This window comes from Ipomoea nil, unplaced genomic scaffold (genome assembly GCF_001879475.1).
Source record: "Ipomoea nil cultivar Tokyo-kokei standard unplaced genomic scaffold, Asagao_1.1 scaffold1834, whole genome shotgun sequence".
Taxonomy (NCBI): Eukaryota; Viridiplantae; Streptophyta; class Magnoliopsida; order Solanales; family Convolvulaceae; genus Ipomoea; species Ipomoea nil.
Window position 1 is genome coordinate 4323315 of NW_017618262.1, and position 16092 is coordinate 4339406.

Genomic DNA, 16092 nt, shown 5'->3' on the forward strand with positions numbered 1-16092 from the left:
GGGAAGGGCAGAAGGAGAAACTAGTTTTGGATTTCAATTGAGGCTGAACAAGAACAATATGAATTAGGCTTCTAAAATTTTCGACTGTTTGATTGGACCGTCCAAATTCAATCTGGCCCAACACAGGTTGACATGCAAATTATATCGTGCACCACGGTGCATAATGAATTATACACCGAGCTTCTAAACGATGTCGTTTTATTTAATGAAAAAAAAACGTTACCCGTTTCGCAAAAAGTAATTCTGTTATTCAGTTTCATTTTGTATACACTGCAGTTTCAGTTCAACACAACTATAGTTTCATTTCGATATAACTACAGTTTCATTCAATATTTATACACTCAAATATGTGAAAATGTTATTTAATTTTATTTTATATTCCCTATAGTTTCATTAAAACATAAATACATGATCATTTCGATATAACTACAGCTTCATTGCACAATATACATTCAAATATGTGAAATGTTATCCAATTTAATTTTATATACACCGCAGTTTCATTTCAACACAACTACAATATCATTTTGATATAACTACAGTTTCGCTAGGTAATATACACTCAAATATGTGAAAGTTTTATTCAGTTTTATTTTGTATATACTGCAATTTCATTTCAACACAACTACGGTTTCATTTCATTTCAATTGCAGTTTCACTTGATAATATAAAAATAATACATGAGGCAGTGTCAGTTTAGATACACTATAATTTCAGTTGGTAATTAATACACCAAATATGCGCGCTCCGTTAACTGTAACGGCGTGCCATTTCTTTACTTAAAGAAACGGCGCCGTTTTTAGACCGCGGTCAACGGTATAATTGCTAAGGTTGACAAGCAGCCTCTGTCGATCATTATACCGTAGACCATTATTCATATCATTGAGATATTGTTTGTTTTTAGTATACTGAAAAGAGCAAATACCCAAAATGGTCCATCGACTATAGCTAAATTCACAAATTGGTCCTCGACTTTTAATTTCAATCAATTAAGTCCTTAACTTTGTAATTTTAACACAATTTGGTTCTTTGTCTATTTGACCATTTGTTGACTGCACTTTTTAGGATATATATATGTAATTTCATGGTCCATCGTCGGTTTTTTAAGGTTCCGGTTGCATTTATAGACCGCACTATTACATTTGAATCCACTGCCGGCGCTGCACCCCATGCCGGAGAGATTATAGCTTTTGATAGATAGATCGCCGAAGTCCCTGGAGTGATTCTTCGAGAAAGCCGTGACTCCAAGCGATGTAGGCAAGCTGAACCGGCTCGGGATCCCCAAGCAGCAAGCGGAGAAGCACTTCCCCCCTCCGAAACGCCGTTGTCACCTCCAAGAGCGTTCTCTAAGCTTAACCGGCTCGTGAGCCCCAAGCAGCAAGCGGAGAAGCACTTCCCCCTTCGAAACAACGATGTCACCTCCAAGAGCGTTTTCTTGAGCTTTACACGTGAAACTACATATATATCCTCAAAGATCGCGGTCAACAAACGGTCAAATAGATGGAGGACCAAATCGTGTCAAAATTACAAAGTTAAGAACTTAATTGGTTAAAATTGAAAGTCAATGACTAATTTGTGATTTTAGCTATAGTCGAGGACCATTTTGGGTATTTACTCTACTGAAAATTCATTTTTAATAAACTTTCAATAGATTGTAAGTTTATTTTTTCATATATTACTTAAAAATAAATATTCAGTACATTAAGCATAAACAATTTTAGTATGAACATTTATTAATGATTCACCATTCACTGTGAATCATGGTTCACGATATAATCTCCCCCCAAAGCGTATGCATTAGTATTGGACTGATATTTGTAGCTTCGTCCCTCACTTTTTCACTAATTTTCAATAATTATAGTGAAAATTTCAAACTCTGTATGAGTGTATATATAATAATATAAAATACATCAAATTAAAGAACTAATGGTCTGTTTGGTTGGACGTAATTTGGCTGTAGTTGAATTGCAATTCAGTGGAAGTCATAATTACGCTGTTTGGTTGGTGGGAATTGCAATTCCACAGAATTGCAATTCCCTCCTTTTGCTGAATTACAATTCATGGGCACCCCCTATGAATTGCAATTCGGTGGTTGTGGGAAAAGGAAAAAGTAATGAAATGACAAAAGTACTCTTAATTATTACTACTATTATTATTACACAAGGACATTTTAGTCTTTATATCACTTCTTTCATTCCCTACCCAATAATTATATTCATCACTACCAAACAATGTAATTTGAATTTCTACTTTATTCCCACCTTATTCTTTTCCCACCGAATTGCAATTCCTTTCCACCCTAATTCCTTACTCCCAACCAAACGCCCCGTAAAAATTCACGAATATATCGATAATATATTCCAACTCAATTTTGCACCTCTTGTATTTTAAGTTCTGCATACTCTACTATTTGCATATACTAGATTTTTTTGGGTGTATTTAGAATTTTCATCGTCGAACACAGTGATAAATTTTCTCGATGAATTATAGACATTATTTTTGGATAGGACATCTGATTTGGAAAATATACTAGATTCTTTATTGGAATTCTTTTGGTTAAATATATATATATATATATATATATATATATATATATATATATATATATATATAGTACAATGTCGTATTATTTTCGAATGAGGTATTATATTATTATTGATAGTTTAGGTTCAAATGCTCAATGGCCAGATAAATAATTAAAAAAAATAGTGATGATAACCTACAAGATAGATTACTAGTCTAGCTTACAAGATTAGTGATTTAGCATAGAGATCAGTATAAGTGTTATATTGTTGTATAGTGATTTTGGGATACGACACCTAATATGTGACGATAATTAACTAGCCACTTTCCAACAAAAAAAAAAAAAAAAAAAAAAAAAAAAAAACTAGCCACTTTATTTTCAAAAAAAAAAAAAAAAAAAAAAAAAACCACTAGCACAAGGGAATAAACAACTAGTTAAGCAATCAATAACAAGTTTAAGACAATGATAACTAAACAGAATAGCACAAACACATATTAATAACGAGATAATACAAAATAAAGGAAATATGACTCAAGTTAAAAAGTATAATCTACTAGATATAAACAAATCTATACGATTGAAAAAAAAAAATACTAAAAAATTGAGAAGATGTACGTAGGAATCATAATCTACAAGTCACTTTCATGACTCACCTTAAGCTTTGAAAATATGAACTTGCTTTCGACAATACGCAAAATTAACATAATACCACCGTATTTTTAAAAAAATCATTTCGAAGTGTTGATTTTGACAAGATCAATTGCTATGATTATAATCCGCATATTTCACTTGAGAGAGCTTTTGCACTGATCCCTTCTTTGTGTGTGTGTGTATATATATATATATATATATATATATATATATATATATATATATATATATATATATATATATATATATATATATATATATATATATATATAATTGAAAACAAAAGAAGATTTTTTTTTTATATATTGTCAAATCACAATATTATTGTACGTTGTAAAGATTCTTGAATAATAATTAATGGTAGCTATACTAGGTATGTCTCTATATAAAAGGTAGACAAGAAATTCACAAAATATTAAAGAAGCTAGGTGGATTCACCAGAATTGTACAATGCAACTTTAAAAGGAGAAAAGTTAAATTATTGTCACATATCAGGCAAATGGCTTGGTGTCTACAATCCAATAGCGACACTACTTAGCTCGCTGCACTTTGGTAATTATTACCAACATTTAGTATACTCTATCTCTATCCATTAATTAGGACCAGCAGTAGCCTATAGCCAACAATTTAATAATTGCGATGCATGCCAACATTAGTGTTGGGTTTGGGTTTAGGTAATATATATATATATATATATATATATATATATATATATATATATATATATATATATATATATATATATAAATGTAATATTTATGAAAATGACCCTACCCATTTTTTATTTAATTTTCAAATCATCCGATCTTGCAGATCAATGGTTTGGATTTGTTCACAAGTTTTCACTTGGGGAATGGTTCCAGATGATTAGGATTCTATGGGGATGCGATAACATCCCATGAGTAAATGAGAACCAATATCATCTATTAAAAAAATATATGGATTAGATTAAGTGGGGATTAGAAACACGGGAATGCATATTAGGCATTATGATATGTGCATATTAAGCACAATCGTTATGCTATGGACCCGTGTCCAGCATACATGCTGGACATAGGTAACAGTGCCGTTAGGCACGGTTATCTTCTTCTTTTTTTTTTCTTTAGACCGCTTTGTTATAGGAGTATATGTTCATAATTTTATTACTATATGTTCATAATTGTAAGTTCATAATATCAGAGCTCTATGTTCATAATTCCATAACTGTACATTCATACTTCCATAACTGTACATTCATACTTCCATAACTGTACATTCATAATTCCGTAACTGTACATTCATAATTCCGTAACTGTACATTCATATTTCAATAACTGTAACTTCATAATTTTCAAAGCTCTATGTTCACAATTTTAGAGCTCTATGTTCATAATTTTATCACTATATGTTCATATTGTAAGTTCATAATGCCAGAGCTCTGTGTTCATAATTTCATAACTGTACATTCATAATTGCGTAACTGTACATTCATAAATCCGTAACTGTACATTCATAATGCAATAACTGTAAAATCATAATTTTCAAAGCTCGATGTTCACAATTTTAGAGCTCTATGTTCATAATTTTATCACTATATGTTCATAATTGTAAGTTCATAATGTCAGAGCTCTGTGTTCATAATTTTATACTTACATTCATAATTCCATAACTGTACATTCATAGTGGCACAAACGAATAACGCCGTTAACGGCGAGACAAAATCAATTTTTTTTTAAACTGAAATGACGTGTTTTTCCTGAAAACGACGTCGTTTTGGACTCATGTCCAGACTCGTGTCCACAATGCATTGTGGACACGAGTCCACTGCATAATTTGCGTATTAAGCATGTCCCTACGTTGAACACAACACATACTTTATATGCACATGCACAGACTTAATATGCACACATCATAATTCCTAATATTTTATTAATCTCATCTATCAATCTATTTTTTTAAATGGATGAGATTGGTTCTCATGCACTCATGAAAAGGTTAGTTCAATTCTCATATAGTATTCATTCACTTTAAAATTAATTCAAATTCAACTTGAATTATACCTACAAAGTTTAATTTTTACTTGAAAAAGACCTTTAATATGGTATATATATATATATATATATATATATATATATACACACACATCCACAACTATTTATTATTTCTTTTTATAGTATATGGTAGAGCATAAGATCTATATATGAAGATTCATATATAAACAACCAAAAGTTGTTGTCTTGGTAAGTAGCTAGTTGTTATTACGCCCGAGGCTCATTGGTTCATTGGCTCCCATGGTTTACTATTCTTGATATGGTTAAATACTGTTTGGACTTTATTAAGCTAGCTAGCTAGGATTCTAGTCATAGATTCCCTGGCCCTTCTGTTATTAATGAAATTCATCACCCTTTCTTCTTTTGTACGTCCAAACCTATAGTGAGATTCATAATTGGGAGAAAAATATTATTTATATATATATTTATTTATTTATTTATTACACGGCGACTCGAGAGTCGAATTCAGCATCTTGTCATCTAAATATGGTGTCAACTGCGATGTAAATATAAATAAATAATGTTGTGTTTTTTCTATTAGCTATAGCATGAGGTAATGGTAAACATTTGATATGACAATTGATATTATATCATGAGTAATACAATTGACACCAGTATTGATCAGTATCATAAAACTAAAGAAAAACATATTTATTATATGTAGGGATCATAAAAAAAATTTGAATTTGAACGGATGTAATAGGGGATTAATTGTTTGGAACAAACATATATACATATAGAACTGACAACTGCAGTTGAGAGTGTTAAATGGCAACATTAATATATGACAATTGTACGAAGAAATGCTAAAACACTCAACTAGCATTCGATATATAAATCTATATATATGTTTGTTACTATACGTTCCACCTTAATTATTGCAAATTTAATGCATTCTGCCCAGCAAAGTGAGTAAATAATACTGCGCATTGAGTACTGTTGATGACGGCATCGCACAGTAAAATACAAATATAATCTGACGGATTACATTGAAGAGAGAAGAAAGGAAGAAATGGTTTATTATTCTGATGGTTGTTATCAACGAAGGAGATACAACTGAGAATATAAATGCAAGCTAGCTAGCGGTTATAACTGCCATGAGGGAGAAAAGACTAGAATATCCCTATCATATAAGAGTCTGGACAAGAATGCCCTTATTACATAAGACCCTGGCAGTTTATATACGTGTGTCATCCAATACCCCCCCGTAAACTGGGGCATGGAGATCTTGAATGCCCAGTTTAGATGTGAATTGCTGAAAGGCTGAAGTGGGAAGAGCTTTAGTGAAGCCATCAGTTGTTTGTGCAGAAGTGGATACGGGCAAAAGTTTGAATAGACCTTGGTTGAGCCTTTCTCGAACAATATGACAATCAATGTCAATGTGTTTTGTTCGTTCGTGGAAGACGGGATTCTCGGCTATGGCGATGGCGGACTTGCTATCACAGAACAAGGCTGCTGGTTTGTCCATTTGAACTTGCAATTCACGGATCAAAGAAGTGATCCATTGAAGTTCGCATGCAGTAGTAGCAAGGGCACGATATTCGGCCTCGGAGGATGAGCGAGAAACTGTCACTTGTTTCTTCGACTTCCACGATATTAAGGCAGATCCCAAAAACACACAGAAGCCAGTAATGGACCGTCGAGTTTCAGTGCAGGCTGCCCAATCGGAATCGGAGAATACATTCAACTGCAAATCATTGTGTTTGGGATAGAATAATCCTTGGCCGGGAGCTTTCTTGATGTAACGAAGGACCCTGTGAGCTGCCATCATGTGTTCAGTGGTTGGGGTATCTATGAACTGACTGAGTTGTTGAGTGGCATATGCGATGTCAGGTCTTGTTGCAGTAAGATAAAGCAATCGGCCTACCAACCGTCTGTAACTAGAGATATCATCAAGAGGAGTTCCTCTGTCTCTGCTTAGATGATGTCCAGGAACAAGGGGAGTGTCAGCTGGCTTACAGTCGAGGAAGCCTGCTTCTGCCAATATATCCAGTGCATATTTACGCTGGCAGAGATTTAAACCGGAGTCATCAATTCTTGCCTCAATTCCCAGAAAATACCCCAAGGAGCCCAGATCTTTGATTCGAAAGATATCATTCAAAGCAGACTTGAATTCTTGGATGAGAGGCAAATTCGGACTAGTTATTAGAATGTCGTCTACATATATCAGTAGAGCAATAAAAGATGTGCCACTGCCTTTGATGAATAAAGAGGGGTCAGACTGAGATTGTGTAAAGCCTTTGCGAATAAGAGCAGTACTTAACTTGGAGTTCCACTGCCTGCTGGCTTGTTTCAAGCCGTAGAGGGATCGCAAAAGCTTGCACACTTGACCCGGTTTCTGCCCTTGAAAGCCTGGAGGTAGAACCATGTAGACTTCTTCGTCTAAATCCCCGTGGAGGAATGCGTTATTCACGTCAAGTTGATGAGTGTGCCAAGACAGAGATGAAGCCACAGCCAGAAGAGTGCGAATGGTGGTGATTCTAGCAACTGGGGAGAAAGTGTCAATGTAATCCACTCCCAATTGTTGGGTGTAGCCTTTGGCTACTAGCCTAGCTTTATGTCGTTCCACAGTACCATCCGCCCTCAGTTTTGTCTTGAATACCCATTTACAACCTATTGGCACTTTTCCGGGTGGAAGATCAACAATGGTCCATGTCTTGTTGTCCTGTAAAGCCTTTATTTCTGCTGCCATTGCATTTTTCCAGCAGTCATGTTCTATAGCTTGTTTGTAGGAGCATGGCTCATTAAGAGCACTGACTGCCATGGCGAACTTCATGTGAGGAGTGGAAAGATGATCATAAGAGATGACCTTGGTTAACAAGTGAGGAGATGACCCCTTTCTGCTCACAGTATCACAGTAATAATCGAGCAGCTTATTTGGAATTATCCGGCTTCTATTGGAGCGTCGGGGCTGATTCTGGACGCTTCTATTATCACTGGGATTATCTTCGTCTTCTAATGGCAAGGCAAACTCCACAGAGTCTTGGGTGTGTTCTGCATGATCATTATGGAGCTCCCTTTCAGAAATATGAGGCTGGTTATCATCAACCTCTTGTGATGACGGTATGCTGCCTTCTGCTAGGCTGTGAGTTTGGCTTCTGTGTCCAGAGTGAACTGGAGAATGATCAAGTACCACCTGGTCCATAGAAATAGGGATGTTAGGTAAAGGAGGTTCAGTAAGAGACTTAATATGTTTGGAACAGTCCTTCACTGCCATTGGAAACTGAGATTCATAGAATGTAACATCTCGTGATATAAATGTCGAGCCATCTTCTAAATCATATAGCATATGGCCTTTAATCCCAGCTGGAACACCGATGAACATGCATCTCCTTCCTCTTGGTGCCATCTTATTTCTTGCATTTGACAGAGTTGCTGCATAGCATAAGCAACCAAAAACTTTTAGGTTATTGATGTCTGGAGCTCTTCCATATAGCCTTTCATAGGGACTAGAGAGATCAATAATAGGAGAGGGAAGCCTGTTTATGATGAATACCGCATGCATGACACAATGTCCCCAAAATTCTAGAGGAAGGCAGGCTTGAAAACGAAGAGATCTAGCAACGTTTAAAATGTGTTGATGCTTACGCTCAACTATTGCATTTTGCTGTGGGGTATTAACGCAAGAGCGCTGATGGACAATACCATTATCAAGGAAGAAATCATCCATCTTGGATTCAGAACCATTATCACTGCGAATGGTTTTAATCAAAATCCCAAACTGGGTAAGAACATAAGCATGAAACCTTTTTACGAGTGACCTTGTTTCAGCTTTGGTTTTCATCAAATGAAGCCATGTAAATCTTGAATAATCATCAACAACAGTAAGAAAATAGTATTCCCCTTTCAAGGAGCAAACCGGGAAAGGCCCCCAAATATCAATGTGTATTAATTCAAAGCAGGAATGTGAACTAGTAACACTTATTGGGAAGGGGGAACGCTTGTGTTTAGCCAAATGACATACATCACAAGCCTTGCTATTATTGTTCTTAGTAACATCAATATCACAAATGAGATGTAACTTGTTGATTGGGAAATGTCCCAGCCTTCGATGCCAGACCTCAGACTTACTGCACTGCAAAACAAACTGTCCATTCTGCTCCTGTTGTGGTTCCTTCATTAGATAGAGCCCCTTTTCTTCTCTAGCTAAACCAATTATCTGGCCATGACTCCCTTGAATCATGCACTGCTTTGACATGAAGGTTAGCTTATAATCATCATCTTGAATTAACTTGCTCACAGATACAATATTAAATTTGAAAGAAGGAATATGTAATGCCTCTTTCAACCATAGATTTCCATTGAACAGTCTAGCATCACCTACATTTTCAACTGTAATGGACTGCCCCGTAGGGAGATTGACTTCAACATTGTTAACCGTGTGATGATTAACTAAGGAACCAAGGGAACACACAATGTGATTTGTGGCCCCTGAATCGAGAATCCAGGTACATGAATTTAAAACTGATGAACATACAGAGAACTTGCCTTCTTCAGGATTATGAGATTTATCAAACTTTGGGATCAGGGCAGTTGTAGCTGTGACATGTGATCCAGGAGTGCTAGGAGTGCTATTTGAACTGTAAGATCCAGATGTTTGACCCGGCTGTGTCTGAAGGAATGAGATTAGTTTGTGCAATTGTTCAGGAGACATTCCCAGATCATCAGGAGTGTTGACAGATGCAGCTGTTCCTTGTTGCTTCCCTTTTGATTTAAAACCTTGCACCCAGCCGGGTGGATACCCGTGTTTCTTGTAGCATCTATCAATTGTGTGTCCGTTCATACCACAGTAGGTACACTTGGCTTTCACATTGTTATTTTTCCTGCCATTATAGAAATTCAAAGCAGCAACAGTATCTTCATTCATGCATGTTTGAACAGCATTAGATTGCTTTATATCCAGGCTTCCTAGATTCAAATGAGATGTCATAATCTGCCTCTCTAGTTTTTCAGACATCACAAACACCTTATAGACCTCAGGTAGAGGATCTAACACTAGAACAGTCGATTTCAGGTTGTTATAGTCCTCATTCAAGCCTTGCAAAAATAAGATTACCTGATCAATCTCTTTTTCCTTCCGGATGGTTTCAACCAGATCACAGGAACATCTAGGAGTGCACTTACACAGAGGAATTGGCCTTAAGGTGTTCATTTCCTCCCATAGAGTTCTGCATTTTGTGTAGTACTCGTTAACAGAGAGCGAACCTTGCCGTAGATTGTGAATCTCACTTTGCAAAATCGATATGCGTTGTGCGTCCCTCTGCGAGAACCTTCTTCTCAGATCCTCCCAGACATCATCAGCCCTGTCGAGGTGCATAATACTCTGTGCTATGGATGCGTGGACGGACTTGAAGATCCACGCACAGACCATGAGATTGCACCGCCTCCATGCGGCATACTGAGCTTGCTCCCTGCTCGGCGGCTTGGTGCTCCCGTCCACCAAGGTCCACTTATTTTTGACTTCGAGCGCTATCCGCATCGAAATGCTCCATGTGCCGTAATTCGAGCTGCCTGTTAGCGGCGGACTCACAAGGACGAGAGACGGACTGTCATTTGCGCTGAGAAACAGAGGATTCTCCAGATCCTCCGTATTGAAATTCCTCCGAGCTCGAGACGATGGACTCCTCTGCGGAATCACTTCAGGAGTTGTTTGAATCGGTGATTGGACGAGAGGCGTAGCTGTCTGTCCTCCCTGACTGGTGCTGCCGGCGCCGGTGACGACGGCGGCATAGGAGTGTTGGCGCTCTGATACCATGACGGATTACATTGAAGAGAGAAGAAAGGAAGAAATGGTTTATTATTCTGATGGTTGTTATCAACGAAGGAGATACAACTGAGAATATAAATGCAAGCTAGCTAGCGGTTATAACTGCCATGAGGGAGAAAAGACTAGAATATCCCTATCATATAAGAGTCTGGACAAGAATGCCCTTATTACATAAGACCCTGGCAGTTTATATACGTGTGTCATCCAATATAATCACCCAACAAAATACGTCAGCCTGATACCGTTTTTTCTTCCTTCCATCTATTTAAACCCTACTACGGAAACCCAGAATATTCATCGCCATTAGAGCAAAACTAAAGAAAAAGATCGAAGCTAAGATAACAATAACTAACAGGCCGGCCGGAAAGAGAAGAGAATGGTTGGTGGTGAAGTGACGTGCCGGCCGCGGAGATGGAGTCCGACGCCGGAGCAACTGATGGTGTTGCAGGAGCTTTACCGGAGAGGACTGAGAAACCCCAATGGTTTTCAGGTCCGAACCATAACTTCCCACTTGGCGCTGTACGGGAAGATCGAAACCAAGAACGTGTTTTACTGGTTCCAGAACCACAAAGCTAGGGACAGGCAGAGGCTCAGGAAAACGCTCATCAAGCAACATCTGCGTTATCGACCGGTGTTTGCTCGACAAGAAGAACCCCAACAACCTGCGCACTCTGCTGCCCAGGTTCAGAATTGTTGTCATCATCAGTTGCTGGATGGGCGCAGCAGCCTTGATTTTTGCTCCGCTTTCTCTGATCACTTATCGCCTCGTTTCTCTACATTTCTTCATCAGGTATAGTATAGTAGCTTCATTTGAGTAAATACTTCATCACCTAACTTCCACTTTCTCATTTCTTGCCCGCATAAGGCGAAATAAGTAAGAGGACCAGTGTTTAATGTCCACAGTTATCCTATTAGGTAGAAGAACTAGTGTCTGGTGCTCACAAGAAATCACTCCACAAGCTAAGAGGGTAAAACTCTCGAACAGCTTCTGTCAAGGCTAGATTCTGTGTCTTTGTTTATATTCTTTCAATTCACCTATGAACCAACTGAGTTATTCGTGTGGGCAGTGCAAAATGAGTTACAATCTTTATCCAATAAAATGAAGTGGTGGATGGGGTATCATTTTCTATTTATGGCTCGATATCGCTTATAAGGATCATATATTCTTGTTTCTGCAGGGTGGCGGCGGTGAGAAGATAGTGAACATGGGTGTTCCAACATCATCCTGCGACGACGCTGGAAGTAGCATGACGACGAGGATGTTTGACCGTGATTGGATGATGTTGATGGAAACAAGATCTTGTGTTCCTCGTTGGGTGGACAGAACACCCATAACCCTGCAACTATTCCCCCTCCAGGCAACCAATATCAAGGCCGAAAGCACCACTATTTCCACTCCTGTATCTTCTTGCTAGCTAGCTATCCAGAAATGGATTTGTTCTTCTTATTAATAAATTGGAATATTAAACATTTAGTGTAGTTGTAGTTTTGTAGACGTTTTGTTGTTAGTGCTAGCTCCTGCTATTCTAATGCATGCATTATTGGGCATTTTTTTTTCCGGTGACAACAAAAACTCACAATTACCAGGTATATATCTACTTGAAAAATTATAATTATGTATAATAATCTAAAAATCATACAGGAGAGTAAACTATATAAGACTATATCTGATGAGTTCGACCAAAGAAATTGTGTGTGTGTGTTCACATGTCAAAAATAAACCCCTAGTTTAGTTTACTATTAGCCGTAATTAATTTTGCAACAAATTAACGTGACTTGTTGTACTATCACCTGCTTTAAATTTGTTTACATTAGATTGACAATATATATATGAATCGCATGATATGGACATCAATGCATTATCCATGCACGGTAATACCTTCTCTCTCTTTTTTTTTTTCTTTTTTTTTTTTTGAGTCTAAACTACCAGGTGTTCCAAATCTTTCTTTATCCATTTTACAATCTGGATCCACCCGACTAATCATCGTTCGCTCCGAAAGGCATGAGAGCTGGCCAAGAGAAATTGTCACTTGTGAGAATCGAACTCGAGTTATCCCTGATCGTCCTCTTCATGCATGCACCGTAATACTTTACAAACGACATGTAGCAATATACTTACCGTTTGAGTTGAAAGCGTTATTTATTTTTTTAAAAAAAAATTAAATTTTGATCAAAACCATTAGCAATTAAAAGGGTTATTGAATCTCTTTAAATAAAATTTTTAATAATTTAATTTCAAAATATAATATAATTATCTTATCTAGACACTTTACCTTATTATAAAATAATAATAATAATAATAATAATAATAATAATAATAATAAAAATAAAAAACCTAAATGGTGATACTTAATTAGGAAGAGAAAAAATAATATAAAGATCAGAGGCTCCTAATATTAAGCTAGGACAATGAAGGCTAAATCGTATTTAATTTGGACCAGCGACAAAACACAGTATAGTACGTGACATGTTAGTCGATCTATTATTCTAATATTTTACTTCTGAATTCTGTCGTAGTTAATTAATTAATGTGCTTTGTAAAAGTAACAATATAATAAGCGAATTGTCTTTAGTGGTGTTTGGTGGGGACTACCTATTAGATTGACTACAAGACTTTTTAGGTCAACTCTTATATATATACGCTTAATTTATGTTTTCAAAACATTCCATGAATAAAAAATTTCACTTAGAGGCTAAAAATGACGTCAAAGAATCTACCAACGTTAGTGGAAACCATACTTCATAGTTCATACTACACTACCTTAATTTGACTCGGGCTTGTCTTCACAAATATTATATAAGATACTTCGAATACTCTAATAATGGTGGGATTCACTATAATTGTTTAACATTTTTGGTTAAAAGAAGAAAACCTGCAACTATTATCTAAAAATATTCATTGAGTAAATACTATCTTGTAACTTTAGCTGGTATAGAACCACAATAAAGTAAACCATTTTAGGTTACCCATATATAGCTGACTAGCTCAAATCATAAAGACCAATAAGCAATTACCACTAAAAGTTGAACTTGAAACATTGTAGTTACCAATTAAATTAACAATTTGACCAATTTGATTGTGGCCGGTTACCCCTTCAGTCATTTAAGACTATACATTCAGAGTAATCCTATTTGAGTTGAGTAGAATCATATAAAAGGTGACAAAACACTACATTTGAATAAGCTAAAAGAGATTCGTGTCATCTAATCCATAACCGATAATGTGAGAAATGCAATTGATGAATGCACTTCAATTCGTCACTGAAAACCACGCATAAACGTGAATAAAGTGAATAGTTTTCGCATATATAGAGAAATATAAACAACCCAATGGGTAGCTTAAGTGACAAATAAGTTCTTTTTGTAGGAAAAAAATTTTGAGATAATCCGGATTTGATTTTCACAAATGACTGGTTTCTCTGGACCAGCTCCTATGCCTCTCAAAGAGAGAAGATATTAGCCCAATGAACTCGATCATAATCCAGATAGAAAAACACTCGAAACGTACACCTCATTGTTTACACCAAAAGAATAGAGAAATATAAACATATACTGTGAAAGAATAACAACTTTTACTTATTAGCTGTCTCCGGTACAATGGGGATGGCAGCCACAGCTTGCCCAAAGGCCAAAACTTTAATACATGGGAGATACAGATCAGTACATTATGTCTATCTCACTTTAACTACCACATTTACTAGCTAGATAAATAATTATTCCCAACATCCTCTTTTATTATTATTATTATTATTATTATTATTATTATTATTATTATTATTATTATTATTATTATTATTATATATGATATATTATCCGATATTCCCACAATGCAATCCGTATTAGATGTTAGTATATCTAATCTATATTCAGCCATAGAGTTAACATCTTACTTCAACCTTACAGTTGCATTAGCAATTCGCTTATCAAATATACCCACGATCTATCTTGATGCAATTGTCTTAGTGCAAAATCTATCGACCATGATGTTAGGATCGAACGTTTATCACTACGCCAAAAGTTACGTTAAGTTATAGATAATAGAGAATGCGCAACTTTATTTGCGTATACTTGTGTATCAATCATCATCATGTTTTGATGGCAGGATGCTTAACTCTACGTTCCAATCCATAGCCCAACACATAACCTCTTGTGACGTTAACCCAACTGCACAACATATATAGTTAATGCGCAACTTTATTTCCTTATACTTACATTGCAATTTGCAATTGGCGGATCTATAGTGAGAGCAATGGGGGCATGTAGCTTCCCCCACTCCTCTATCCCATCCTTTATATATATATATATATATATATATATATATATATATATATTATATGTATAGGTCCCTTGTATATACATAGTTAACTTATAAATACTTAAAGGGTTCGAATCCTACGACATGAAATTTTGGTTTTGGCATTTTTTTAATATTAATAGTAAGATTAATTTCTAATTTTAATCAAATTTTTTATTTGTAACATTGTGTTTCTTTTCTTGTTTCTTACTATTAATAGTGATATGAGTGATTTATTATATGTTTTCTATTCGAACTATTCTATCTAATTAATTATATTTTATATTTTATTTTGAATATTTTTTAATCTCATTTTGTTGTATTTTAATTTTTCATCCATAGTCAACAATATTGATGGCTCAACTCTAAGTATTTTGTTTTTTTTTTTTTTTAATATCTCATTGGTTTTTATTTTTCCGCCCCCATCCACTGGCAAAATTTTTGGATCTACCCCTGTAACATTGCAGCCAACGTCATGTTTTAATGACAAGATGTTAGACTCGACACTCCAAACTTTTATCCAACAAATCTAGATTTTTTTTAAGAACTCATATTTATCTCACTTAAATATTTTCATTTTTTTTTTGAAGCAAAACGAAGAACTTTCATTAATGATGAAGCAAAGCAGAAATACACCCCGGTGGGTTATCAACCCACGACTGTGAGTCAGTCCTGAAATCAGTCGCCCGTGCTAGAGCATGAGCTACTTGATTAGTTGATCTCTTGACATGCTGGACGGACACGGTCCCGATGTCATTAGCAACTAGAATACATTGCTGAATAATTGAATTAACATAAGAAAAATCTAAAGAACTGGAATTGAAAA

General features: G+C 35.8%; 1 protein-coding gene across 1 annotated transcript; it reads left to right on the plus strand.

The window, feature by feature from the left end:
* The first annotated feature begins 11348 nt into the window (after positions 1-11348).
* On the plus strand, positions 11349-12387 carry LOC109192873 (WUSCHEL-related homeobox 3-like). Its single transcript, XM_019343582.1, has 2 exons — positions 11349-11762; positions 12151-12387. The coding sequence occupies exons 1-2, from the start codon at positions 11349-11351 to the stop codon at positions 12385-12387; spliced, it is 651 nt and encodes a 216-aa protein (XP_019199127.1).
* Positions 12388-16092: the final 3705 nt, after the last annotated feature.

Excerpts from the sequence above, each read along its gene's own strand:
- LOC109192873 (XM_019343582.1), top strand. The coding sequence starts at position 11,349 with ATGGTTGGTGGTGAAGTGACGTGCCGGCCGCGGAGATGGAGTCCGACG. Across the intron at positions 11,763-12,150 it reads TCTCTACATTTCTTCATCAG|GGTGGCGGCGGTGAGAAGAT; the intron begins GTATAGTATAGT and ends TTGTTTCTGCAG.